This window comes from Accipiter gentilis, chromosome 7 (genome assembly GCF_929443795.1).
Source record: "Accipiter gentilis chromosome 7, bAccGen1.1, whole genome shotgun sequence".
Lineage (NCBI taxonomy): Eukaryota > Metazoa > Chordata > Aves > Accipitriformes > Accipitridae > Astur > Astur gentilis.
Window position 1 is genome coordinate 28,292,760 of NC_064886.1, and position 27,903 is coordinate 28,320,662.

A 27,903-nucleotide genomic window follows, 5' to 3' on the forward strand; every position below is an offset into this window, starting at 1 on the left:
GCCCGAGGAGGCTGCTCACGACACAAAACCGCCTGACCCCCCTGCTCACCGCCGCGGCGCGGCGCGGAGCGGAGCGGAGCAAAGCACAGCTCCCACCACCGCGACGCACCTGCCCCGGCCAAGCCAACCGGCGGCCGCCTCTGCGCCTGCGCGGGCTGCAGCGCCGCTCGCCGTACCTCCGGCCCGCCAGGGGGCGCCGCGCGGCCGCGCCCGCTCTCCCCCTCCTCCCGGGTGCGCGCGGCGCCGCTCGTCGGCGGGGCCGGTCTCCGCGACAACAGGGCGGCCTACCCGGGCGGGCCGCCGCCGCCGCCATCATGGGGAAGAAGCACAAGAAGCACAAGTCGGACAAGCACCCCTACGAGGGTGGGTGCGCGGGCAAGAAGGCCGCAATAGCGGGCTCGGGCTCTCGGCCCTCGCTGCCGCCCCCCCCGCCGCGGCCCGGCCCGGCCCACCCTCCGGGGCGGTTTGAAAACTTGCGGGTGAAGCTGAGGGCGTGTGGGGAAGGGGGGCGGGGAGAGCGGCCTTCGTGCCGCCGGAGGGCCGGGGCTCGGCTCGGTCGCTCCGCTGCCGGCGGAGGGGGCGGCGGGGGGAGGGGGGGGAGAGAAGCAGAAGCAGCGGCCGGGTCCGGGTCCGGGTTCGGGTCCGGGCAGGAGGGGAGATCTGGCTCAGCCGGAGCCTTCGGAAGGAGGCCGGGGCGGCGGAGAGCTGCTGCGGCGTTGCTCGGGGCGAGCATGAGAGCTTGTTTTCTGCGGTGCTCACGCGGCTCGTTTCTCTGCTCTTTTAAGAGTACGTAGAAAAGCCGCTGAAGCTGGTGCTGAAAGTTGGAGGAAGCGAAGTTGCTGAACTCTCCACGGGAAATGCAGGGCTTGATTCCAGCCTGTACGAAGACAAATCTGAGCATGAAAAACACAAGGATAGGAAGAGGAAAAAGAGAAAGAAAGGGGAAAAACAAGTTCCTGGAGAAGAAAAGGAGAAAAGAAAGAGAAAAGTTAAGGTATGTATTCATGCTAGTGCACTTCAGCAAAAAAAAAAAAAAAAAAAAAAAAAAGGTGCTTCTGCTTTCTCTAGTGTTCATGTCAAAAGGTGAGCAGGTATGACGGTAACTTGTATCCTTAAACTGGAATACATTCAAACTCAGTGTATTAGTTTCGCCGATTCCTTTTCCGCAGGTACTTTTATTAGAAAAAGGTGAGCGAAGTCGTTTGAGAGTTCTCATCTTTCAAAAAATATTGGCGAGTATAAGAGCACAGAAGATTTAAAGGGGGGGGCAATTCTGTCTCTAAATGAATCCATCTATATAAAACAGAATTAAGACTTTACAAGTTCTTAATTAAAAAGAAAAAAAAAGTATTTCCCTCTCAGGGTTCTTAACGTAGCAAGTAATTGTAACACATTTATTTGAAGCATTATGGGTACCTCTAATTTTAAATTTCCTATTTCTTACTAGTTTTTCCAAAACCTTCAAAAATCATCTTGGGGGCTTTGCTGGAGACAATGCTCTGTGCAGAAAATAGTGCAGAGTCATTCCTATCATGCTATAAGTGGCTGTCTGTCACATTTTTAAAAAAAAGAATTCTGTGATACATTGCATTGTATAGCTGAATTACTTTATTGTCCAGCAGATGGAGACAGTACACAAAGAATAGAAGGTTTTAAAAGACTTACAAACAATTTCTTCTTTTCTTTTTTTTTTTTTAAGCTGTATGAGATGGTTTGGAAAAATCCAGAGAGCATTATGTACAGTAATAATGCTGGTTTTGCAGGTTCCCTAAGTTTCTGTAACAATCTTTCTAGGAGGATAAAAAGAAACGAGATCGAGACCATGCAGGTAGTGATGGAGAACAGGAAATTAAATGTCAGACCCCTGTCAGATTGGAATTGCCACCAGAGAAACCATTGACAAGTACTTTATCAAAACAGGAAGGTAGGGGAAAAAAAAAAAGAAATTTCTTTTGCTAATAGCAGTTTTTTTCTTTAATTGACTCACATTTTATTGTTCTTTGTTTCTATAGCAAGTGACTTGACATTTTTTTTCCATCTCTCATGTTTTTCCCCCATCTCATATAAAAATTTGAAATTATGTACTGTGTACTTCTTTTGCAGAGTGGTATCTGGTACCTATGTCAGAGTGAGCAGAATGTCAAGTAAGGCCCATGAGAAAAGTAGATCCCCTATATGTGTTGTGGGTTTTGCCACTGTTTTCTTCTCATTTATGATGAATTCTCAAGTTGCATCACTTCTGTTTAGTTGGTTTCTAATATCTTGGAAGTTTAGTACCTCTTGCAGTCAGTTCTGTCTCACACCCTTTCTCCCCCTACTTCTTTTTGGTCTAGAGGTGGAACAGACACCACTTCAGGAAGCTCTGAATCAACTCATGAGACAGCTGCAGAGGTAAATGTCTGTGCTACAGGCTTTCAGAGTTATGAAATGAAAATAACATACATTAAGGGAAGAGGTGTATAAAAAGCTGAGGGACAATATTATTGCTAAATATATTGCTAACAGGACTGTTTTAGGAATTTAAGTACTAGTTTAAGAATGCATACTTATAAATTCTCAGCTTAGGCTTCTTGTAAACACCTCCAGTTTCAAATTTAAAGTACTTTTAAATAACTTTCAAAAACAGGACAATTTTCCAATAGTGTGATGCTTTCTTTATAAGAACCTTTTTTCAGAGAGGTGCAAGAGTTTGGAATGAACTTGCCAGAACTTCTTTTAGCTTGAGTTCTCTTATTTTTAGCATTATTTACTATAAAAAGGAAGTATGCACTTGAAAACTTAAACCATGTTCTCTTACTGTCTTATTAACCAAATTTTTTATCTTTTGATGATAACAATCAGATTTGCAGAATTTGCAGTTCTTTCAAGTAGTCTGTGGTTTAAGATACTCTTTCTTGACCTTAAGAATATCTTTATCTTGTACAAGAATGGTTGAAAGATCTTTTCCTTTACCTGTCTCACCAGATTAAGCTTGAAACTTTGTTTGTGAGTTCTCTCCTAACCTTAAATTTTCAAGACCTTGGTGTCAGTTTCAAGAAACGTAACAGTCAACTATCAAAAAGTGTGTGTGTTTGTTTTGGCTACCTTTCCATGCACACAGAAAGCAGCAGCCACTTTTGGATTTGAATCCTGTCTCAGCTGGAAGCTATTGTGCAAGTGTTCCACGGGTTTTGCAGAATATCTGCACTCTGTGCTTCTGCAGTGTGTAGCAAAATGCTTTTCACTGTTCTTTGGTAACTTGGCAACTGGGAGTAGAAATCCTTAAGTCATCAGTAAGCCTCAGGAAAAAGGCCTGAAATGCTAAGGGTTTCACCAGTGTGTGTAGTATCAGCACTGGTGTAGGAGGCCAGTCACTTGCTACAGAGTTTAGTGAAAAGCAAAAAAACAATGGTTCTAGAGGAGAGATTCTTGCCAGCTTATCAATTAAGACTGATCCTAAGGAGAAGATACCAACCAACTGTATTTGATTTTAATGCTATTAGAAGCACCTAGAAACATCAGTGTATGTCAGAGATCACCGAAAGTCTTAGGAAATTTTAACATAAAAAAAAAAAAAAAAATATATAATCTGAAAATTAACATAATCATACATATACACATTCTATCACAAGTTTTAGCAACAAGCTTTCACTTCTGTTAATTTCAGAGTAAGCAATGAATGACAAGTATACATTCTTAGGACATTTGTTCCCTTTATTTTTCAATGACTTAATTATAATATAAAACCACTTTTCGAAAAGCCAAAACCTAAAAAAAAAAAAAAAACCCCTAACTTTTTTTTTTTTTTATCTTCTTGGGAACATAGGTAGTTATCAAAATGTAGAATTAACTTCTAAAATATGTTTGTAGCACTTTTTTGGTATGTGGGTTTGCATAGGGGATCTTTTCAACCTTCAAAAGTGGAAGGTTATGCTGACACATGCCATTTTCAGCTTTATGTTTTTGATTCCTTTTCAGCTTAGTCCTTTCCTTTCTATTTAATTCCAAGCTCAATATGTTCTTTGTTATAAGTCAAAACATAAAAAACTGTCTTTTCGTTTCTTAACAGGAAGGATCCAAGTTCTTTCTTTTCATTTCCTGTGACTGACTTTATTGCCCCTGGCTATTCCATGATCATTAAAAACCCAATGGATTTTAGTACCATGAAAGAGAAGATCAAGAACAATGGGTACCAGTCCATAGAAGAATTAAAGGTAATTCTGTAAATTTAATTTTGACTACAGCAATGTATTACGCTCAATTGACTTGAACTCTAGTATTTTATGAGAATATGAAGATGCCAAAAGAACCACAACTTCTGCCTGAAGAAATGCTTCATGTTGAATTTTTGTGAGCGAGTAAGTTCTGGAAGTGAAAGAAAAACCACTTCTGGTTTGTAAATAATGCATCTCAAAGATGTGGATAGTTTCAGGTTTTATGCAGGATTAAACAGAACCTGTCAGTTTGTCCTTTAGCATGTCATTTTAGATCTTTACTGAAGAATAAAAATGTCAGCATTTCTGTCAGACTGCTCTGTCTTTTTTCCCCTTCTTCTCTCCTCTTTCTTTTTCTCTCCTCTTTCTTTTTCTCTCCTCTTTCTTTTTCTCTCCTCTTTCTTTTTCTCTCCTCTTTCTTTTTCTCTCCTCTTTCTTTTTCTCTCCTCTTTCTTTTTCTCTCCTCTTTCTTTTTCTCTCCTCTTTCTTTTTCTCTCCTCTTTCTTTTTCTCTCCTCTCAAGGAGTCTAGTGAATTTATTGGCTTTGCCTGTCTGTTACTACTTTGTCACTTGCCTCCTGTCACCTTTGTGCTAACCAGGCTTATCTAGTCATGTAGATCCACAACTAGTGAAGGCAAGATGAGCCCAGTCCTGTTGGCAGCAACTGCTTAACCCTGTGCTGTAGTGTGTCTAGTGGATCTGAGGGCCTGTTTTGAAGGTCCCTAAAGCTTTCAGAAGGTGCGGGGGCTTGTTTTGTCTTGTTTACTTCAGCAGAAATATTCTCTAGTTCTTTACCAGGCTAGATGAGGACCCAACAAGTGTAATTTGTGTGTAATAACAGTTGAACTTAGGCAGATATTAGTAAATAGGGTTAGTTGTATTTTCTTGCACATTGTTTAGAGCTCCAAAACTTAAGAAGAATATTCCCTGTTGTTTCAGCTGTTTCTGGTTAGTTTTTAATTTTAACTTTTTTCTCTTTGTAAACAGCTGAGAATGTGATAAAACATATCTACCTGTAGAGGCTCTGCAGTGAGTATAGAAGTGAAGTTTCTAGTTCAGTCATTCAAGAAATGAACTCCAAATAAGCATACATTTCTTTTCTTCATTGTAATGGAAACTTTGGCATATTCCTTATAATGATTTGACTTTGAATAGCGGCTTTTCTGTTTTTAAAGTTAGCTTCAGTGTCTTAAGTTGCTTCCCTTTGTTTTAATGACTGCTGATTGGTCAAGGAAGTGGTAATTTTAGCTAAGAGGGCTTCCATTAAAACTTTAAAAACTACAAAAAAACCTGAACACTTAAGAATACTTTCAGGATGTTTATTGGGGTGCTAGTTTTGAGACTTGAACCTAATTTACATACTTATTTCTGTTTAAATTTTTAATTAAATAGATTTCTTTAATTAATTAATTTAAAATGTTCTTTGAAGTTTTTTTTTCCCTAAAGCTCAAGACACTGCATTTGCAACAAGGATTTTAATACAGTATACTATAAAATTCTTTCATTCCAAAATTATTAATGTCTGTACAGGATAACTTCAAACTGATGTGTACTAACGCAATGATTTACAACAAACCAGACACCATTTACTACAAAGCTGCAAAAAAACTGCTGCACTCAGGGATGAAGATACTTAGCCAGGTAACAGAAAATACAAACCAAAATACTGAAAAATATGCTTCTTCCTTTTTGATCCCTCTTTCATTCCACTTTTCATATAGGAATTTCATGAAAATTAATAAAAACTTGCTTAACATTTGTCAAATGGTTGCATATTGCAATTTAAGTAGTACATTGTTTTAAGGCTTATGCTTTAGTACTGCTACCAGATCAGTTATTGAAGAGGTATTTGCATTTAATATTTAATTTTCTAAGCTGCCGTTCTACTTGCTAGTTTACGAAAGAACTGAAATGAAATCATCCTCTTTGGGTAGGTTACAAAAAGAATAATTCAGTTAGCCAATAAAAGGATTCTGGTGTTTTTTAGGAGAGAATTCAGAGCCTGAAACAAAGTATAGAATTTATGGCTGACCTGCAGAAGACAAGGAAGCAGAAGGACAAGATGGAACTGCAGCAAACTGTGGAAGATGAAAATGGTCCTGGCAAAGACAAAGGAGAACCTGTGGATGGTGACACCAAAGTGTTCAAAACACCTAGCAAAGAACACAAAAAGTGAAGTATTGTCTCAATAAGAATTATAGGGTACACCCTTTAAATGCAACTGAAACAAGATTATTTTTAAGGACTAAAGAGTGGTTGTGGGTTTCTCTCTTCTGGTACTGCATATAGACTAAGACTTCATCTCAAGGGAGCAACATTTATATAAAGAGTCCTCATATACCAAAAATAACTAAGTTTAGAAGATTTTATGATAGCACCATTTTTTTATCTAGGTGAGCCTGTGCTGCTCATCAACTCCATTCCTTCAGTTGTTTTCTATTCTAGTGTCTATTTCACATAAGTAGTATTGCTTTGGAGAAAGGTTGCAGATGCGATCTTTTAAACATTTTGGTACAAATAACTATATAGCCTTTGTCAAGTACTATTTTTTTTTTTTTGGCATAGTAATCGTATTTGAAACATGTAAATGCATAGCTACAGAATGTATGCTTCCTGAAATATCTTTTAATATCTACAAATACCCCTTTCAGTGTTCTGAAATGCTGGTGACTTTATTTTCACAGATTTGAAAATACAGATAGTAAAATAATATTTTATTTTACCAAAAATACCTTTGTGAGTTTTGTCGAAGTGATGACATAAAATCTGGCAAAATGCTAAAGTAGGACATTAGTATGGCTGAAGTAAGCTATACACAGATACCTTCATAGTTACTAACATAAAAAAGCATTTGATGATACAAATCTTTGTCACCTATTTTTGCCAGCTATATTAAATACAGTCATATTAAATGGCGCTTTTGTGTTAGTTGTTCTGTCTACCAAAACAGTTTGCATAGTTGGCAAAACCAGTTTCATTGCTGTATCCTTTTGTGATGTTTAGCCAATTGGTGTCTGTTAAAGCTAGTAACTAAGTTGCGTGGGTTTTATTCACAGGAAGGACAAAGATCTACTTGAAGACAAATTACGAAACAATAGCTTGGAAAGGGAACAAGAGCAGATTGATCGTATTGTTAGAGAATCTGGTGGAAAGTTAACAAGACGACTTGCAAACAGCCAGGTAAATCCTTGTGGATTTGGTAACTCCTTTCAGTTTTTCATAAACCAGGCTTACTTAGAATCTTAAGTCCCTTGAAACTCAAGGTATGCTTTTGCTACATTTTACATAATTTTACACATGACTGATCATCTTTGTAACATTGTAAGGTTAAAATAAAAAAGGTGTATCCGTTGAATGCATGCTGAATTTCATCAGCAGAGGAAGTTCAGCTTAAATTTTCAGGAATTTTAGATAAAGTAGTAGAAAAAGATGAATATCAGGAACCTCAAGAAAATACACCAACTCTGACCTGCAAAAAAACCCCATAGTTCTGAAACAGCCACACCTCTGATCAAAGGTTATTAATGTCACTGGAGAAGGAACCCAGTTTGGTAATACTGGGTCCATTTAATTTTCTGCATGAATTACATATTTTATCTCATAGTGTCTGCAGAAACATTAATATTTATATAATTTCTTAATTTTTCTGCCTATACCATAATAAAGTTACCTAGTGAAAATAAAGAAGTTAGAGCAGTACTCACTTGTGACTGATCTTTCCAAATCCCTTTCCAATTCCTATGGAAAAGACAGTTTCACTTGTTTATATTAGTTTAAGGACCATGAATTTCAACTAATATGTAAATTAAAATAGTCTGATCTTATTTCAGTGTGAATTTGAAAGAAGAAAACCAGATGGTACAACAACTCTGGGCCTTCTTAATCCGGTTGACCTTACTGCGGGAGGTAAGTTGGCATGGTTCAGGTAACAACCCACTTCCACCTACCTGGTCTGCTGCTTATTTGCTGGGGCAGAGCAGCAAATGCTTGCCAAGAACTGAATGCTTCTTTGCAGTCTGATAAAGATCTGAATTTAAAAAGCTGCAGCTGAGGGAGCACATAGATGGGGACCAGTTGTGGCCGTTGTTAGGAGCAGGTGGAAGGAGCCTGCAACAGCTGTTGCTTCTCCTTTTTTTGTGTCAGCTGTTTGTGGGAGCTGCAAGATTGCCATTGGAGAAAAGACTACCTGCCCTATGCTTGGGCACATTTAATTCTTGAACTCCTTTTAAGTCTGGTCCACGTACAGAGTACAGTGTCTGCTGACCCAGAAGGTCACAGATGTTCCAGAATTGGCCACTGAGAACTGTCTGAGTCCCAGATCATTTTGTCACGTCAGTGCCATCTGTGTAGTGCCACTAGCTAAAAGAATGCAAGTGCTTGACTAACTAACTGCCAGCTCATTACAGAGCCGAACTGGCTGGGTCTAGAAGAGACAGAAGCCAAGCTGAAAACTTGAATTCCCCCTTCCCCTATTTGTGCAGTAGGAAACATCAGAAAGAATAAATAAAGTGTGGTCTTTCACATTAAGAATCAGATCCTCTTTATTGATGCAGCCTCTGTTAGGGGAGGACAGGAAGGAGGAGGACTGATAGTGAAAACATAACATTTAGGTTGAATCTTCTATACTTAATTAGTATTACCACTTACTTGGTCCAGATTCATGTTTAAGACTACCCACAGTCATTAGTGTGAAGCATTTGGAGAGGAAAACACACTTTGAGAGTTGTATCCTGCTTATTCTGAAGTTTCTGGCTACGAGTATTATTAAATGAGTTTGGACATCTTCCTATGTCACTTAACTATGCCTTCATTATTTCTGTATTTTGATATATCCCATTGTAGAACCAGGTTACTGCCCTGTAAAGCTGGGTATGACAGCAGGAAGACTTCAGTCAGGAGTTAATACATTACAAGGGTTCAAAGAAGATAAAAGAAACAAGGTTACACCAGGTAAGTGCTGATTTTTTTAAAAAATATAAATCCTCCTCCTTACATAAACAAAATATGTTGATCTCATTACTAGCACACAAATAGTTTGGAACTGGTTTTTTTAATGATAAAGCACATTATTGTATGTATCTATCCCACAACTAAACAACACATCACAAAGTCTAGCTTAATTTACACATATAGAAGGGGAGGCACATTTAATAAATGTTCATCTGTATTGAGAAGACGAACTATACCAGATAGGTAAAGGTTTTTGCTAGCTTTGAAACAGCATAGTGGGGAGCCTGACAACCTGTTACTGGCGCCAGACTGAATTTTCATGTTGCATTAGGGCACACAGTATTGTTAATAAAACATTTGTAAATAAAAATGCATGATATAGATGTTACTAAAAGATGTAACAGTGTGAACAGGTGGTATTCTGTGAAAGTTTGTTTTTGCCATAAGAAATATGTTCCTAAAAGTTTCTTTTGGGGGACTGTTTTACAACCCCTTCTCATTTTTATCTGATACATGCATATCAGAGGTAATAATTAGTACTGTCATTACTCATTAGTGACATACTTGAATTACGGACCCTATAGTTCCTATGCTCCAACATATGATTCTACATTTGCCAATATAAGCAAAGAAGATTCTGACTTAATCTATTCAACGTATGGGGAAGACTCTAATCAAGGATCTTTCAGGTAATCAAACAAGTAGGATGCATATTACAGCTTTCATGTACAGGAGCAATTATGGCCTATGTCTTTACTGTTGAATGATGTCAGTACTTTCTTTGTAGCCTACTGGGTTTTGTTTGTTTGTTTTATAAGAGGATTTGCCTGTAAAGTGAAATTAGCCAAGACTGAAGGATTTTGATGTTACTGATACATAGGAACACAGTCTAAAATTTAAGTATATTTATGACTAACTCTGAAAGACTTGTGTTCAAAGCCAGAAAAACGTTGAGTGGTACAAATGACTATACAGACTGGATTTTCTTAACATTAATGAACTTAATTACTGTGTTGAGTGAGACACATCTTTGTTAATGTCAAATACTGAGCAAACTACTCTAGTCATAGTGGGAGACCTGAGTCCAGAGGTAGCGATTCCCAATTTACTTCTTAAATAGTGTGTACACTGCTTGATTTTTGTATTATTTACTACAGTAAAAATAATTAATTCTCATTGTTTTTATTATTCTTGTTTATAGAAACTTCAGAGTTAAAGTCCTTTTGTTATATGAGAATCTCAAAAATAGAATACGCAGTGGTATAAATTCATATGAAATGTGGGAATACTTAAGTACAGTGCAAATGTTCAGGGGCTGTGCAAGTTTGCTTTCAGTTCGATGCAGCTGCCTGAGGCAGTATACTTTTCCTAGTTTTTCAGTTTTTGTTAGGAATCTGGGTTCCTCAGCTACAAAAGGCGTGGATGATTAAACTAAAGCAAGCCATTTAGATGAAATTCTGTGCTACTTTTTGTGTTTTCTATGCTGTACATATTAGTTTGACTTTAACTTTTTTCCATTGAATGTCTGCTTTGAAAGTAGTTACCTTAACTATCTTTTGATCTTTTAGTATTCATGACTTTTTGATGAAATCGCAAGATTATCCTTTCTTAATGGCTGATAGTTTGCTTGATGTTCTTACTAAAGGAGGACATTCTAGAGCTCTCAGAGAACTAGAAATGGTAAGAGTGGATTTGTGTACTGTCTGGTCTTTGGTTTTAGCACACCAGCTATAAAGCTAGAGAAAGATGCTGCTGCTCCTATTGCTGGGCACCCTTTTAATTGGTAAAATTTGAAAGTGAACACTGATCTTTGTCTCCAGTGGATGGACTTTCTGGAAAGGGATTATTCTTACGTGAATAGTGAAACGTGAAAATTAACAAAGTATTATAGATAGAGACAAAGTCATACATTCTTTCTCTGTCTGCTCTCCCACTCCCATTAGCACTAGCTCCTGTTCCATTTAAGTAAGAAAATATTAATAAGCAGTTTAGAAATGAGGTGATCATGGATGGGTTTTCTTGTTGCTGTGGGAAGTTTATCACGTTCCTAGCAGCTGCTGTTTAGTTCAGGAGAATTAGTAACTACTTTTTCCCTTTACTTGGTGCAGTGCTTTTAAACTCAAATATGCGCTATGTAAAAATACTGAAGAGCTACCCTTCAAATTCATAGGAGATTTCAGTACCTGTACATGCTAAACATGACTGAAATTAAAGGGGCTGATTTGACGATCTTAATTGACAATCCAATAATTAGTTGAGAATCTCCACAAGACAGTTCTGTTAACTAAAAGTTGATCTGAGTTTCACATCAGTGTAAACTGTTGCAATAAACAGATCATAGCCTTTTACTAATGGGTCAAATATTAGCTAAATTAATAGTAGAAATAGTTCATGGATCAAAGATCAACCTTTAGCCCCAGTTCAGACCGTTGCTTAGCATTACTAGCTTAGCTCTTTTTTAGTACTCAATAATGACACTGACTTACAGGGTTCAACCACTACTGTTGCAAGTATTGAGAGAAATACGTTATGTATAGAAACAGAATACATTTTGGCCTCTAATAATCATCCTCCTTTTTCTTTCTGCCCCCCAGTAAATAACCTCTGATGTGACATCACTGGGGAAAAGCATGTGGACTTTGCAAAATGCAATAAAATGTGTGCTGTAAAAGTGTATTTTAGCAAACATTAATATCTGAAGAAAGCCCTCTAAAAAATGGCTACTTTGTAACTTGCTTTACAGAGAAAGCTCATTATGACACTGTATATTTACCTCACTTTAAAAATACTGCATTTTGTAAGGTTTTACTTTGACCTTAAAGAAAAGATTCATTTTAATGTATTCTTTAAAAATCCTTTCTCTATTCAGCCATTGGAGGAAGCTGAAGGCCCACATGAGAGAAGCAATGCAATAAAAGACATAAAGGTAAAATTTTTCTGTATCAACTAACTACTCTAACCACAGTTATAAAACTGCCTACAACTGTAAGGCCTGTGCAGCTACACTGAGACTTTGACAAGCTGTAAATACACACTATGTGACTCGTGACAGCGGCATGCTGTTTTGTAGGCATTTGGAGAGTAAGAACCTCCCAAAAGTTAAGTCTTAAATGAGACTGTATGTCAAGAGAACTGGAAGAAAATGCTTATATATTTTTGTTTGCTATTGTTTAACTATGTGTTAGGTTGGCAGCTACAGTTGTTTTATTCGTATATTAATCTGGTTTGGTTTAACAGGAACTTGAAATGTAAGTGTTAAATATCACACAATACATAGCTATTTTTGAGAAGTTTCTGAAATACCTTGTGCCCCTACAGGTATACAATAAATTTCTCAAATCGTTCCACACTAACTTTATTCAGTTAGAAAAAGCATAGCACTAGTTCTAGGGAAAGGACTACCCTCCTGATGCCTTCATCTGCACCCAGTTCCCAGGTTGGTTTTGAATTTTGGCCTCAGATCTTAAATAAATTCTCTTTTAGGTGAGCTCAGGGAATTATTTTTTTTTACTGGGATGCTGGCCTTATATTACTGTATCATTTGTGCACGCCTCCAGTGGTTTTGGCAGATGCCATTTTCTGTGTGAGTATGAAATGGAATAGTAAACTGAGTAACTGTAGAACAGTAAAAGTTTCACAGGGTGTCTCTTCACCTTTCCCTCTATACATTCAAATTTTTGTGGAGCAGACTAACTTTAACTAACTTTGTGTTCTGATTTTCCGCAGACAAGTTTGTTGCTTCAAGGCTGGTGTAAATATTATCTAAATTACTAGTTGCTGCTTCATTTTATTTTTTTTAGATTATGGAAATTGATATTGGTGCCAGGCTAGACTCTACTAGTAATGACAGACTTACAGCACTAAAAGCAGTTACAAACTTTGGCATGCCTATAGAAGAGTTTGAGTCTGAGGGTGAGTTTGCTTGGTAATTGCACTTCTGGTATGTCTGTACCTGTTTCAATTTCTCAATCCTTTTGCATAGTCAGCCGTACCATATTTTATATCATAACATAAATAAATATACTCTCTTACTAGTTAGGACTTTTTGTTCTTCATTAAACAGAGGCTGAAATCTTCCAGAGGAAACTTGATGAAACAACAAAGCTTCTGAGAGAACTCCAGGATGCTCAGAACGAACGACTAAGTACAAAACCACCCCCTAATATGATTTGTCTTCTGGGTCCATCTTACAGAGAGATGCACTTGGGTAAATACACTCTTTCTGATCACTCTTGCAGAATTGATCAAGTCCCAACTTGTATCAACTCCATGAAAAACAAAAGTTTAACAGTTATAGTGCACAAGACATGCCCTGTTAGGCCCAAAAGATTTATTTACTTTTTTTTTTTAATGTAAAGCCAGATGAAAGTTTTGAACAGTAATTACAAGTATTTTGTCTTTATTAATAAATTTCCCTAGAACTGACTGGGAGCTTTCTCTATGTCATGGGGCAGATGACAGCCAAATGCCTCTAACTCCATGATTCTTACAGTGTCTTTGAACAGGGGTTGCTTAAGTATTACCAAGTTCTTATTGTAAGGCTGGCTTTATTCCATGTTTAATCTAGTTATTAGTCTATTGTATTATACTAATTAATACCAGTCATACATTCTTTAATTATTGGAGCAAAGCTTCTTATCTCACAGGTCAGTTACACAGCCCGAGATAATAGCAGCCTTCTAAGATACCCTCTGCAGACAGTCTATCTGTTTTGCAAGTAAAACTAACTTATGCAATATCAACTACAGCATATGTGGTCTAAAATAACGACCTCAGTGTGAAAATTCCCCATCATTGGAGAAATATTACCAAGTTGGTATTACACCGAGTCTCAACCAGATCAAATATTACCTTTCTTAAAAAGTTTAAGTACTTACAGCTTCCTCCTGGAGGGAAAACCACATTTGTAGCAACAAGAACAGTCTCTCCAGTTTATATACAAAACAAAGTGCTGAATCCTAAAAGCCAGGCATTACTAACACAGCTGCTATGTGGGTGCCAGCAGATCTCTCCCAGCTGCTGTATTCGTGTGACCCAAGCATCATTAGCATACTCTTTAATTTGCTGTGTTTCTTCATGGCAGCAAGCGTTGGTCAGCAGCTGTTTCATTCCTCCTGTTCTTCTTAACCATCTCTTTTATGGTTCCCCGTATATCTTGCATGATTTCACACAGTACAACAAAACTCTTCTGTTGCAGAAACATTATTTAACGCAGTTCCATTTGTACTTAAATCGCTAAACTTTACAGGGTGAAGGGCTCATTTCAAGTGATTTCGTGTCTATATATAGCATATAAATATATCCACCTATCTTTTCTAGCTGAGAGAGTAACCAATAACCTGAAAGAACTCGCACAACAAGTGACTCCAGGGGATATTGTTAGTACATATGGAATCCGGAAAGCAATGGGAATTTCAGTTCCTTTACCTGACACAGAAGAGAGCTGGGTAGATTTGACAGAGGGTGAGTATACAAAAATGTAGTGTAGCATCTGTTCAACTAAAACAAAACCACATCTGCAAATCATTAAACTGACTTGTGGTAGAACTTGCAGTAACTGAGTTCCAACTTTCAGTTCCTCTCCCCTTTTTAAAATTCTGTTTCTAATGGAAAGTTGCTGTGTTTGGTCTCAGTCCAAAATTAATCGTTTGGATGTATGGAACTTTGGTTCAACTACATAAAGTAGTTATTTTGCCATTCATCTTACAGCATTGCCAAATTTTAAAGGTTGGCAATCCATTCAATTTTAGGTTTTCCATGTAGCGTAAAGTTACAAGAGTTAAAATTCCTCACTTGCTAAAACAAGGACATCATGCTTCCTTCTGCTCCAAGCTTTTGGCTGTGCACACCTTTTGCTTAATTTGGCCAGCTGTAGTGCTTTGTAAGTTGGCAGCATCAGTTCAACTCAACTCATCCAGCCAAAAGGAACTACTGTTTTTGCTGGATTAAGGAGTCGGGTCAGTGGAAAATCTTAAGTGCCAGAACCACATCTCCCCCTTGTGGCACACAAACTGTAAAAGCATACGCAGAGTTTGTGTTCATCCCCAATTTTTAAGGCAGGTAAGAATTTCCTTTCAAGAAACGTAATTCGCACAACAACTTTACTCAATCTGTGGTTTATAAAAAGTTACAGTTAAGATGTTATTTATGAGAAGAGTGGGATTACTTCAGGAACTTATCTTTTCAAGGAAACTGCTCAAGAAACTTCAATTTCAAAATTATTGAGCAATTTCTTTTTCATAGCACTGTACAAGAGAGGCTGTGTAGCAGAACCACCTGAAGCAATCTTTTCTTGGACTGTTACAGAACATACAGCTAACTCAGGACTATCTGCACAAATAGCAAATTACTTTAGGAGTATTCTATTATATATGCATTTCTTTCATTTAAAAGTTTTATATGCTAATTGATCTGGTATCCGTTGTAAACTTTCAGACTTTCAAGAACCTAGAAAGACTGTCACCATCCCTGAAAATGACTGTGGTCCAGTTACAGTCTGAAGCTCCAGTTAAGTTTACAGCTGTTTGTTTGATTCTATTTAAGAACCAGATAAACTTCCTTCAGGTGCATTCACTGAGCACTTGTATATTGTGTGTTAAACTACTTTTGTTTATTAAATTTTGGAACTGATGACATTTGAAATTGAATGGTTTGTATTGGAGTTACTTCTGCTACATAAATGCACTAAACTATTCTTTTTGCATTCCTTATTATTTTAAAGCAACTCTGCGGCATTTAAGTTTTCCTAGATGAAGTGTCTGGAAAAGTCAAAGCGTAAGTGAAAATGTGCCTATATATGGTGCAGGGACTCAACCAAAAGTTTCTAAAAGCAACGTATGGACTCTGTATCTGAATCTGGTTGGGGCAAAAATCATTAGTGTCTGAACATGTGACTTTCCCTTTTTAAAACTACTGTGCAACTCTTTATGATCATGAGTAATAGAAATAAACTTTTTAAATAAAACTGATGTAGCCTGATGAATTAACAAAAGATCAGCTTTGTGAGACTTTGACTGTGGATGAATCTCCTCTTTGAGAAATACGGCCATCTGCTCATAGTATTCTGAAACTTGAGAGCCAGCTTAGAAACATACCATGATGATCAGGTGAGACTAACAAACCCACCTGCTGCCAGTAGGTAAAACCATCAGCTTTCAGGCACAGAGAATTCAAGCACTTTTGCAGTATTATATATGGACCCAGTGACTTTTGTACAAGTCGGCTTTTCCCTATGCTCATCAGTTACTTCTGCGCAGTCATGCAGTGCTATACATAGGTTCTACCACAGGCATCCTTAAGGATTTTTAAACGTCACTTTTTTACCCCATGGTTTCAGTATAACCTTGCACTCTCAGGAATGACATGCAGTGTTTCAGCTCCATCTGATGAGCAATTGCTCACGTGCCCAGGGGCATGGAATTGAAACAGAAGTAATTTACAGGCAAAGCATGATGGTGAATTCCACCCTCTACCCCAGTCTTAGGGCCCACATCATCCTTACACTCCTTCCTTCCTCCTCTCCAAAAATGCCTGCAGAAGTGTTTGTTTAGTTGTTTTTAAACTTTCATGATTCTTAAAATTCATTCCAAAAAGGGTGAACTGTTAACCTGAATTTTTCTCCAGGAGTTTCCATTATCCTAGAGTAGTTCTTAATAAAGTCACCACTGGAGCTTTTTCACAGTTCTAGGTAATAGCAGCTGAAATAATACCACTCCAGGGAGTGAAATTTTCCAGTAATATTTAAGTCATTTTCATGCTATAAGAGAAGACAAGATGCACAACAACCATGCCAGCCAAATTATTATTGACTCGCTCTATAGCATCTCATTTCCCATCACTTACCTTTCATATAGTGCAGTAGGAGGCCGCAGATGACAGGAAACCAAGTATTGAAATTATTCCTTAGCTGTTGAACACAAGTATGTCACTCTACATGCTTTCCGCTTAACACAAATTTTTTAAAAAATATAAATACCAAGTTTATGAGTAAACACAATCTCATTAACTCTACAGGGTATAAGAAATATATCTCCTTTTTATGGGAATCTTCATCAAAATAATTGCAAAACCAAATAAGTTTCAGGAACTTTTTTATTTAATGGTAAAAACAGAAGTTTGTTCTTTAAAATAGATTGCTAATTCAAGATGTTATTAGCTCGTTGAATTAGATACAGTGCCATTTTTTTCAGTTTAAGAAAATAATGCTGTAAGGAGGATTTTTCTTACAAGGTTACTTCCTCAATTTTAAGTTTCACAGTTCGCTCACAAAAAGGACTGCTGAAGACAATTATTTAAATACAGTTGCTTCTGAAGTTTAATTTTTTCTGTGGTTGAATATAGCTTTCATATTGTACAGTCCCAGTTCTGATGAGAAATCAGAAAGTCAATTCATCCTCAGATACAACCTATTTTCTATCATACACAGTTTCTAACTTCTCCAAGTATGCCTTGCACAGTACACTAACATTGAGTGAGAGTGTAAGCACATAATAGCCTTTTAAACTGCAACAAAAACCTACTTCTTCCAGTTTGAAAGCTACAGCTCTTTATACCACTTCCATAAATGAGGTTAAGTTGAAGTTAGCCCAAGCAAGTTACTAGCCTGACAGGCACTATAATGTAAACCAAAGCATTTCAAAATGCTATTACAGACAGCGAATTTTCTTTCTTAGATAACTTACATCTACATTCTACTAGGGCTGTGAACAGAAACACTTCAGAGCCAGCTCTATCTATAGACATAATGCACTTTTCAAAATATATTCATACAGCAAATAGTCACTTTACCTAATATATGACATCAAAGACTGCTGAAAAGAGCCTTTGACACATGCGTGGTCCTTATAAAACAATAAATAAATATCTCAAAACAAATGCTTGCTGAGCATCTGTTACTACAACATACAAGAGTAGCAAAACCTGTTTGAAAGTTTATTCAACTACAACACTGACCTTATACTGACAAGACACCAAGTATGAAAATTCCTTCTTCAGCAGAGTCCGTACGTGAACCAGACAACCTCAGACGAAGGTTTTCTAATGTCCTATTTTCTGTTGGAGACTTACTACGAACACAGTTTGGCCTACCAAATTGACAAAGGCTAGAAGCACAATTTTTAATCCTCAGTTGGACAATATTTAGATCTGTTCCAGTCTTGAAACATAGTCACTTCATCTTCTAAAGAAATTACACAGTAATTAGAAAGCGGCAGTGATGCATAGGACTGCTTGTTAAACACTTTCCCAGCATCGTTTAGTACTAAACCCAGAAATATTAGTAAATGCTGCTTTGTTTGTAGAAGAGTAAGGCTTAACAAAACAGATTTTGAACTCATTAATCATTGTGCTGTTCAGTCAGACTACATGTGGTATAATCGGGGGAGGGGAAAATCCATCCTTAGTTAATACATGTAATTGGGCACAAGATGTTAGCCTTACAAAATACGATCATCTCCACCAACAGAAAACAGATTAAACTATTACAATAAGTAGAAAAATGCTAATTTAGAAATTAGCAAAAGCCATTAACAGCTTAAAAACTTTACAAACTAAACGAACTCAGAGCAAGTCCATTTCTGTGACCTTCTTACTAATGCTCTACATATATTTCAGTATTGAGGCTCTGCTGAAAAATTTCCATTATGAATATGTTTTTCCATATGTCCTCCTGTAACCTTAAAAACCAATTTGTTTCATAAACTGCATTGCCTTTAAAAGGTATATAAACCAGCCAGTGGCTTGTCAAATTGAAGAAACAAGAATAGGGAAAAAACCCCAAAACCCACCTCAGACACGGTTCTGTTTATATAGTATCTGCTACTATTTCTAATACTGTCTTATTAGTTCTGTTCTTCAGTTTCCAAACAATTCAAACCAGATTATTTTTTCTTCCATAAGTGCCCTCAAGAATGCAGTCAGCATGCAGAATTCCTGCCGGGTGTCAGGGATACAAGCTGTTATCAAAGCCTGTCTAACCAAGCACGCAGGATAAACTGCAGGTGCACAGTGCTCCGCAAGATCAGGTATATTTTTTTAAATTTAAAGCCAGAATTTTAAAGACATTCTCTTATGTGACTGTATAAAATGTGCATGCAGATACTAAATACAGAGGCACAGAAATACGAAGGAGAACATGTAATATAATGTAAACATTCCAAACTAGGTGAAAGTTATTTCTGAACAGCTGTTGGTCACAAAAACGTTTGTGCGCTACAAGGTACTACTATGGAGGAGGCGAAGATAATAAAGAAGTGATCCAGTACTGTGCAATTAATTCTTTGTTTCCAAACGAGCTCAGCACAATTATCATATGATATATTTGAGTGTACTTGCGTTCCTCTTTCTGTTATTCAGCCATCTTCTGCTGCGAAGTCTGTTTAGCATTAAAAGCAGGATATGCAGTGCCCAGAGTATCATCTCACATGTCTGTGACAAACGCAATACAGTAAAAGCAGGTGTGCGTCAATGAATGCAGCACAGGAATGTTTTAACGTGGTAATGAGTTCTACAGTGCATCCACATATGTTGTTGCTGGAGCTGTTAAGACTCCCACAGTGCAGGTAAGGAAAGGAACTCACTGAAAATGCTTCACAGCAATTCCAGGTAAATCCTCAAAGTATTTCAGGAAAATGTAGTCTTTTTCAGACTGGTGGTTACATGTCTTCTAGGAACTTTTCAGAACTTCTTTCAAAAAAAAAAAAATCATTCTCTTATCTTGAGATGTAGAAGAAGTAGGAATAGTATATATTAGTTTTTAGAATAAAGTCCTTCACATAAGGAGGGAAATTCTGAGTCTTCACAGAAGGGAGGCAGTTCTAAGTCTATTTTGATTAACTTCATCGTAGCCTCAGTTCAGTCCTATGCCTTGGAATTTGGCAGTCTCGGTGCAAACAAAGTAAGTCCTCAGTTCTCCCTTGCCTTTGACATTAATGAGCCCCCTACATTCACATGAATATCCCAACTCCTGTAGTATTTTACTCGTTTCTTCTGTGACCTTTATGTGAAAAGAATTAGAAACTCTTTAAATTCTTCAGATTATTCACACTTTTTTTAAATTTCATAACCAATCAGAAATAATTTCTTAAACCTTCCAAGGCTGCTGTTTACCTGGATTTTCCCAAGTTCCCCCGTACTCTCCATTCGGCTAGCAACATTAACAGTGTTGCCCCAAATATCATACTGAGGTTTCCGGGCACCAATCACACCAGCAATCACAGGGCCATGATTTATCCCTTAGTATAAACAAAAGCATGTGTCATTACTGAAGTAGAAAGTTATGACATCTACCTTCACTATTAGCTGTAAGTCATGAGCTTCAAGGAAAAAAAAAACCACCAAAACTTAACCCTGCAATACGTTGCTAGCAATCAGTATTACCATCGTTCTATAAATATTAGTACTGAGGCTCAGGAGATGTGAAGTGACTCATTCATTATAAAATGGGAAGTCCAAGAAAGAGCTCAGGCAAAGTTCATGCCAAAGAAAAAGTCTTCCTTTTGTCCTTTTAATATATAGAAATAAACATTTGTATAATGACAACACTGTCTTTAGCCAAGGGTTAGTAACAGGGTATCTCCCTCTTTATCCACACCTATAATTTTCTCCAAACTCATCCAGTTGCAGTCTTCGTATTGCTCCCTCCACTGATTAGAAAAGCCCATCTGTGAAGGAGCTTGGCATATTTAAAAAGCTAGACTAGATAACACTACCTTCAGCTATTCAGCATTTTATAATAATCCAAATACAGCCCTCAGCAAGTTACCTAACTCATACTACCTCATTTTTAGTTTTTGTGGACCTGCAGAGTTTACATTCTTCACAAACTGAACTTACCGATACGTAAGCGGAAATTGTTAAAGGAATGTCGGTTGATGCCATCCAGTTTACTCATCAAGGCAATTCCATATTCCACCATAATTCCAATGTGAGCATGCTGTCTTTCCTTATCCTATGCAATTCACACCACATATTGATGATCAAATTGCAACATAGAAGGCTGTGTCAGGCTACTATTCCAAACCAGTACTATTAGTGAATAAAGTATATATTTATAAGGATAAGACCACTCATCCTTGTAGCTGTGCAGAATTGCATATTTCAACAAACGTTCCAAATGGATTTAAAAAAACACATTAAATTCAATTGGAATGGCTAGGAGGTGACAAGAATGATATGATTAAATTTTATAATGAATTTACGCCTGCCCTTTAGGATTCCAGATTTAATTTTACATGTTTTGTATATATTACATACATGCATCCTAATATCATACATGAACCTGCTATAGTGAAAGTAAGCCTGAGTACAGAAATTGGTTTTAATTCTTCTGGGTGACAAATAGTTTCAGATTCGGATCTAACACGGCACTTGAGGATTCTCTTTTTGTGCCAGTTCTCAGGTATCACAAAAAGCTTACTGTCCAGTTCCGAGATGGCCTTTTCTTTGGCAGCCATTCTTTGTCTTCCCTATTATTAGAGCTATTCTGTTATGCATCTAGAAATGTTAAGCTACTGGAATCAAAGATTAAAGATGTATAAGTATGCTGAGGTTACAGACTTAATACCTGCTTAGGAAAAATATGGAACTAGGAGATAAATAGTGATTTCAACAGGAGACGATACCTTTTAATCATCTTTTTCCACATTTCAGAAAGTCACTCTTGGTCATTTACTTTCTCTTTTATATCACCTTACATTCTGTTACTTTGAAATGCACCTACGTACACACAAAATACTGAAGGCAGATTTCAGAGACGATGTACCTGGTTGTTCTCTTGGCCTGGCGTAACACTGAGACCAGCTGCTGCCATGTAAGTGCTTCCAATGGTTTTTATTTTCTCAACACCACTAAATTTAGGTTTCAACAACAGCTGTTTGAAGGGAAATAAAACAGAAACTTGAGACTTTAATACCATATTTCAGTGTCTACAATAAGCATTAAACTTCTCTAGAAATACTATCTATCACATGAAGGTTAGGTAAGAAAGCACTGAGGATTAAGTTTCACAGTGTTGCTCTACCTGCTCATAGGAGAAATAAAATGTGGAAGTACTGAAATAAAGTACTGAAATTCAGGACTTTCAAACCATACTACTAATCCATTAGATGATGTAATTGAGAAACCCCATCAGATGGGAATATATCTTTCAAGATTGCAAGGCTGAACTCAGAATAGCATAGCAGCACAGCAGCCTTCCACCCCCACCAAATGCTCACAGATCTAGTGAAACATTGTATTTTGCAGTAAATATCCATTTTTGCCAGAAGCTTAATTACCTCATCAAAATCAGCAATGATTTCATTTAACAGCCGCAAGCATTCCAGGCCTTCTTTATTGACATCACATTCAGTGTAAAACACCTTAAAATCTGGTACCGATGCAAACATGACACAGACACAGTCATAAGATTGATGGTACCAGTCCTATAGGAAAACAATATATTCACACATTGTCATCAGTCACCTTCCACCACAGGTATTCAAAACTAGGATTATTGTTTTTAACCAGTAATCAAATTACAATTTTCCTCTGAAGTCAACTACATTACTTTACAGTGGGCATCTCTTATTTTATCAGAAACATTAATGAAGTTGATTTGCCTAAAGAAAGCTGAGATACCTCTGTATCTTAGAGATTCTCATCTATTCTGAACAGTGCCAGTCTTATGACACTTAACCATGGCTGTGAAATCAGCAATATGTATTCTGATGACATGCTGGCAGAGTAAGATGGATGTCTAAAAAAAAAAAATTGATCGTTATCAATTAACTTCTCACTGAGGTTGTGACCAGGGAGATACTATCTATTTCTCCACTAACTTCTTTAAAAAGAAGCCTATCTTCTCTGGTAAAATATGGTCTTTGGAAAGCAGTAAATCCTTTTTAAATATTTACCAACCTCAAACTGTGTCCTGAAGCTGAACTACCATTTCTGAAAACAGATTTCAGAGACTGACACTAAAAGTTCACATATTTTTGAGGCCATCCAGATAGCAGATTCCTGTGTTTACAATGGTCCTGGGTTACAAACAAGAGGCTAAGAGTGCAGAACCTTATAGCCTTCTGTGTGCTTGTTAGCATGAGGTTCTACATCACAGAAGTTCCGAATCACAGAAGTTCCAATTTACTGTCCTTCACATAGCAGAAATTAAACATACCTCATTTCGTTTTTCACCAATGAAATAGGCAGCAACGTGTGCTGGAAGTACATTTTCCAGCAAAAGCCTGTTAACGTTCTCCATGGTTTCAAACTGTTCATGTTCTTTTTTAAACTTATTCTTCCACAGACAATCCAGACGACAGTAATAGTCAATCTGCAAAGGGACCAAATATGATAAATTAAATCAATATATCATCTTGCTGAAAAATATTAGTCAATTTATTAAAAAAGTGTAGTAGCAATAAAGTTTATTCAAGGCCTTTTGAGCCTATATAGTTATGAAAAATGTGCTTTGAAAATGAAGGTCAGAAAAATACGAAACAGTCAGTATGAATGAATGCCATTTGGGTACCATCAGGTGTATTTACCAAAATGACATTTCAATAACATGGTGATTAGTTTTATCTTGAATTGCTGCTTTGATTTAGGATGAATACTGACATATAAATACAGATAGAAGCAAATTGGAAGAATTTGAAAGTGCTGACTTCTGTAATGCAAACAGTATTGAAAAATATAAAAATGTTTCCATCCTTTCACAGTAAAAATTTTTGCATTATCTATAACTAAGTACAAGTAAGTACATTATCTACAACTAAGATTGTATTCTACAAGAATATAAAAAAAATCAAAGTATATACTAATTTAGTGCACAATTTCAATGAACAATACTTTTGCATTTGATTCAAACCAACTTCCTGCAAGTAAAAGAACTAACCTATTGCTTTTTAAATACATACCTGTTTTGCAAGTAAAACTAGGGTAATGTAAAACAGAACCAGATATAAATTAGTCATTATCCTCGGCTCTTTGGTGAAAAGTCTGAAAACAAGAAAACGATACAAAGTCATCTGTATCCTTTAAGAAAATCCACATGATTAAGAGTTGGGGGAGGAATGGGAGGGGAGGGGAAGAAGAGCATAGCAGAAGAGGGTGTCTTTGTTCAGACATATACCACCAATGCCGTTGTTCATTTGTGCCAACGGCTGTCTGATTATAGGTCTTATCCTAATAACAAGAAAGGATTACCATTCAGTTCAGTACATGAACTGCATTTCACATAATAACAAAATGGGTGTTGAAACCATGTCAAGTAGTTATTGTAGTGAGATGTTCAAGTAAACATGGCTTTCTCTTAAAAGAGCCATCTTAATTTTTATTGCACTGAGTTGCAGCTTTCCTCCCCACACTGCCCCAACAAAAAACACAGCCAACAAAATCTTGAAGTAGGAGAAGAAACTTTCTTACAGTGCTAAAACAAAGACAGCCATTAAATCACACCTGTATATAGTTCCATACAAATCTGAGATGCCACTCATATTTCATAGTAAGATCAGTCTGTCTTACCATATCTATTAATTTTCACAAATGTCTCAAACTAAATTCTCATTATATGAATAGCCTGGGATTAAGAGGCTAAATTAAGTGCTGGCTTAGGCTTTTTTAAGCTGTGCTGACAGCCTCTGCAAAATAAATTTATTCTAATCTTCAGCTATGAGACTATGCTGAGAATCTGAGAAACAGACTTACAAATGAACAGTAAAACCCTTCCGTGTATGATTTCTCTTAAGTATTTTTATAGTTTCTTCAATTAAATCAGGTAAATTGCTGTTACTTTTCAAAATATGTGGAGTTAGTGAGGTAGGCAAAGAGTTCACTACCCTCTTGATTAGCAAGGTCTCACAAACACAGCTTGAGCATCAGACTTTTAGCAAGGCTTTTCTTCATAGTTTAACAGAAGATCAACCTTATTATGACATTAATATTCTAACCCCTAGTCTTTAATGTAAGCGAAGCTTTCAGAGATCTCAGAAGCCATATTACAGAATTTTTTAGAAAACACACAGTTTCTTTAAACAAAGGGGAAAAAAAAAAAAGGATGATATGGTCTAATATTATTTCCACGTCATTAACTTTGCAGAAAGGTTTGTAGTGTCTGACTTACATAGTTTTGATATTTCAATATTTCAGTAAGCATACAAAAACCTAACACCTCCTTTAATGAAACATTATTGTCATATAAAAGAAACTTTACACTCCACCTGGTACTGTTGCCATAGAAGCTCAAGTTTTTATGCTGAAGGGTATTAAAAATGATGAGGTATACAGTCACAGCAATGGACAGGAGAAGAACTTTGAGTTCAAAGCTCATTTGAAGAAATACTGAGCAAGCAATGAATCCCAGTATGCAGCAGTAAGCATAATACTGTAAAAGAAGAATTTGAAGAGCGGTTGCATTATTCAGGCTCTATGCATAAGAGACTTTTAAACCATAGCAAATGCTCTAAGTTCATGATCATTGTAATTTAAATAGAAGAAATTACAACCACTTGCTAAATATACTTAAAACTTTATTTTTAATTGCACTAAAAGGCTGAACGTAATGCTTTTTTTAGTTTACTTTTTTGTTAAAGACAAAAAGATTTAAACAAAAGGCATCATACCAACATAAGCAGTGTCAGATAAAAACTGAAGACTGTTGAGAATTTATCTTCTGAAGTCTATTAATTTAAGCAATTATTTATTTAAAGTTCAAGACTAACCTAAAGTAGGTTCATGGTCCAGTGAACGGGCTCTGAACCAGGAACTCCAGCATTCTGGTCCTGTTTTTGACAGTGCTCCCCCTCTGTAACCTTAAGCAGATACCATATTCCCATCTCCCCCACCTGTAACATTTAAAGACTGTGACCTGTTCTCCAACCTTAGACACAGCTCCCTTATAAGAACTTTGATGCTAATAAGCATTATCAAGCTAGGGCCATTATCCAACAGAATTACTGAAAAAAATCTCCCAGAGGAATCACAATTCAGGCATGGTGTCCAAGATCAGCATGCAGCTGGGAGCATTAAAGCTGTCAGGGCATACAAAGTGCATTATGCAGACAGGATTGCTCCCTGCAAGCACAGGTATAAGATGCTGAGCTAGCATACTTTAGTCTACAAACAACTCCAAAATTACCACAGCTTCTGCTCCTCAAGAGTTTATTTCTCTTTATGTACAAAGCACAGTTTTTCACCCATAATAGCACAGACCTACCCAGATCTGGGAGATTCTTAGCTAAACAGTTAATGTTTCTGCTGAAGTGACTGAAACCAGAACAATTTATGGAGCAACTCAGGATCAGAGCCTGTATAGTAATGTATTATACCAACTCTGTCATCCTAAAGGCACTGAGTCTAACCTCAAAAAGGTAATGAACACTCACAGTTACAACCCTGAAGCCAAACCTCTGAAAAAGAAACCACTATGTAGAGAACACTGACACAGGTCAGTTGGCTATTTAAGCCCTTTCACTCTACCAAGATACTTTACTGGGACACTTGCAAGTACAGCTCTTATCTCTCAGACTTGAACATAATCATCATCCTATTCTACTGGTTTTTTCTCAAAGTTTTAGAGCTAATTTTAAGTCTGAAATTTCAAAAAAAAATTCAAAGCCATACTTTATTCAGCACAGCAACAGTAGCTGAAACATCTTGCTTTCATGAAGAACTTTTCTGCTGTCAGATACCTAAAAAAGCCATGTTTTATACAGCAACAGAACCTGCCAGTTGTCAGTAATGTATACAATATTCAAAGAGCTGGGTTTTAAAGTAACGTGTATTCACTACTTACAGTTTCCTCAACGCAGGACTGAGTTGTGTTTCCAAAAGGCTGATTTAGAGACATGCAAGAGCAGAAAATTACCAGATGAGTACAATGTGCATTATATATGTGTAACTTATCATTTGTCCTAAGGACTTGAAAGAAAGAGTCCTCACACAACCTGCTGCTCTTTGTTCAAAAACATGTCCATCGTCTAAAGGGGCAGCCAGGTGACAAAAGGAGCATCCCAAACATTTGGATTATCTCAAAATAGAATGCTACTTTGGAATTAAAAGATAAAAATGAAACCCTCAGAAATAATCCTTTTGTGTCATTGGTAAGTGCTGAATCTATCCTTATAGAAACGCTAGAGAACACCTTTCAAAGTTGCTGTGTAACCAAAATAAGCCAAGACTTCAGTTTCATCCATGAGTACTCCAGCCTTTTGAAAATCCCTAAAAGATGCACAGTAAAGCCATAGCTGATGATAGAAAATACCCCTAGAACTGCCTTGTAGCAGGAGTAAATCTTTGTGTTCAATGATTTAAAAATTCTGTCTTTATAATAAGGTGAGAAGATAGAAAATGCTGCCATCCATCTATATTATACACACCATCAAGACAGTACTCTACTCACATAGGTGGTAGCACACAGGTCATTTGATCCAGTAAAGTTTGCAGGTTTGTTCTTTTCAGTAGTCTGATTTATTAGGGGGAAAAAAAAAAACAAAAACAAAACCAAACAACAACAAAAAAAACCCAACAAAACCACCACACAAACTTGTTAGCAGGCAGTCACTAATTTTAAGGGTTTTTTTTCTCCATACACTATACAATGAGACCTGATCTGGTTGCCCTTTCAGTGTTACTGCAATATAAATATTGAACTATAATGATATCCCATATAGTTTTATTAAACATATATGCACACACAAGGGGCAAGAAGGTTAAAATTGCCAAGTATTTACTTACTGATTTTTTAATTCAGGGTAAAGTTTCACATTATGGCTATGCTAAT

General features: G+C 37.0%; 2 protein-coding genes across 11 annotated transcripts in view; one reads left to right on the forward strand and one right to left on the reverse strand.

Annotated features, from left to right (window-relative positions):
- The first annotated feature begins 242 nt into the window (after window positions 1-242).
- Window positions 243-19,130, forward strand: BRD7 (bromodomain containing 7). Of its 3 annotated transcripts, XR_007506799.1 has the most exons (19): window positions 243-363; window positions 786-994; window positions 1,795-1,924; window positions 2,334-2,391; window positions 4,049-4,193; window positions 5,724-5,834; window positions 6,181-6,365; window positions 7,250-7,373; window positions 8,024-8,099; window positions 9,036-9,143; window positions 9,700-9,832; window positions 10,712-10,823; window positions 12,013-12,069; window positions 12,944-13,055; window positions 13,207-13,350; window positions 14,463-14,606; window positions 15,579-15,650; window positions 15,865-15,917; window positions 19,041-19,130. XR_007506799.1 is itself a non-coding variant. In XM_049806736.1 (18 exons), exons 1-17 carry the CDS (start codon window positions 315-317, stop codon window positions 15,641-15,643), a joined length of 1,962 nt encoding a protein of 653 aa, XP_049662693.1. In that variant the 5' UTR covers window positions 243-314; the 3' UTR covers window positions 15,644-15,650; window positions 15,865-16,107. The 3 variants fall into 3 exon arrangements, 2 of the variants coding, with proteins under 2 accessions (XP_049662693.1, XP_049662691.1); XM_049806736.1 differs by lacking the exon at window positions 19,041-19,130 and having other exon boundaries at window positions 15,865-16,107; XM_049806734.1 differs by lacking the exon at window positions 19,041-19,130 and having other exon boundaries at window positions 15,579-16,107.
- The window catches only part of ADCY7 (adenylate cyclase 7), a 68,372-nt gene continuing 57,685 nt past the window's right edge, over window positions 17,217-27,903 (reverse strand). For 7 of the 8 annotated variants that reach the window (XM_049806719.1, XM_049806721.1, XM_049806720.1 and 4 more), the window contains 10 exons: window positions 27,523-27,585; window positions 26,917-26,955; window positions 25,343-25,506; window positions 24,041-24,122; window positions 23,299-23,454; window positions 22,418-22,564; window positions 21,904-22,011; window positions 20,976-21,090; window positions 20,250-20,374; window positions 17,217-20,136 (listed from right to left, as the gene is read on the reverse strand). In XM_049806719.1, coding sequence (XP_049662676.1) covers window positions 19,990-20,136; window positions 20,250-20,374; window positions 20,976-21,090; window positions 21,904-22,011; window positions 22,418-22,564; window positions 23,299-23,454; window positions 24,041-24,122; window positions 25,343-25,506; window positions 26,917-26,955; window positions 27,523-27,585 — 1,146 coding nt within the window. In that variant the 3' untranslated portion in view covers window positions 17,217-19,989. The remainder of the gene's footprint in view (window positions 20,137-20,249; window positions 20,375-20,975; window positions 21,091-21,903; window positions 22,012-22,417; window positions 22,565-23,298; window positions 23,455-24,040; window positions 24,123-25,342; window positions 25,507-26,916; window positions 26,956-27,522; window positions 27,586-27,903) is intronic. The other variant, XM_049806724.1, reaches the window with a different exon arrangement.

Coding starts and splice junctions, on each gene's coding strand:
- BRD7 (XM_049806734.1), top strand. CDS start 315: ATGGGGAAGAAGCACAAGAAGCACAAGTCGGACAAGCACCCCTACGAG. Junction 7,374..8,023: donor GACGACTTGCAAACAGCCAG/GTAAATCCTTGT, acceptor ATCTTATTTCAG/TGTGAATTTGAAAGAAGAAA. Junction 8,100..9,035: donor GGTTGACCTTACTGCGGGAG/GTAAGTTGGCAT, acceptor ATCCCATTGTAG/AACCAGGTTACTGCCCTGTA.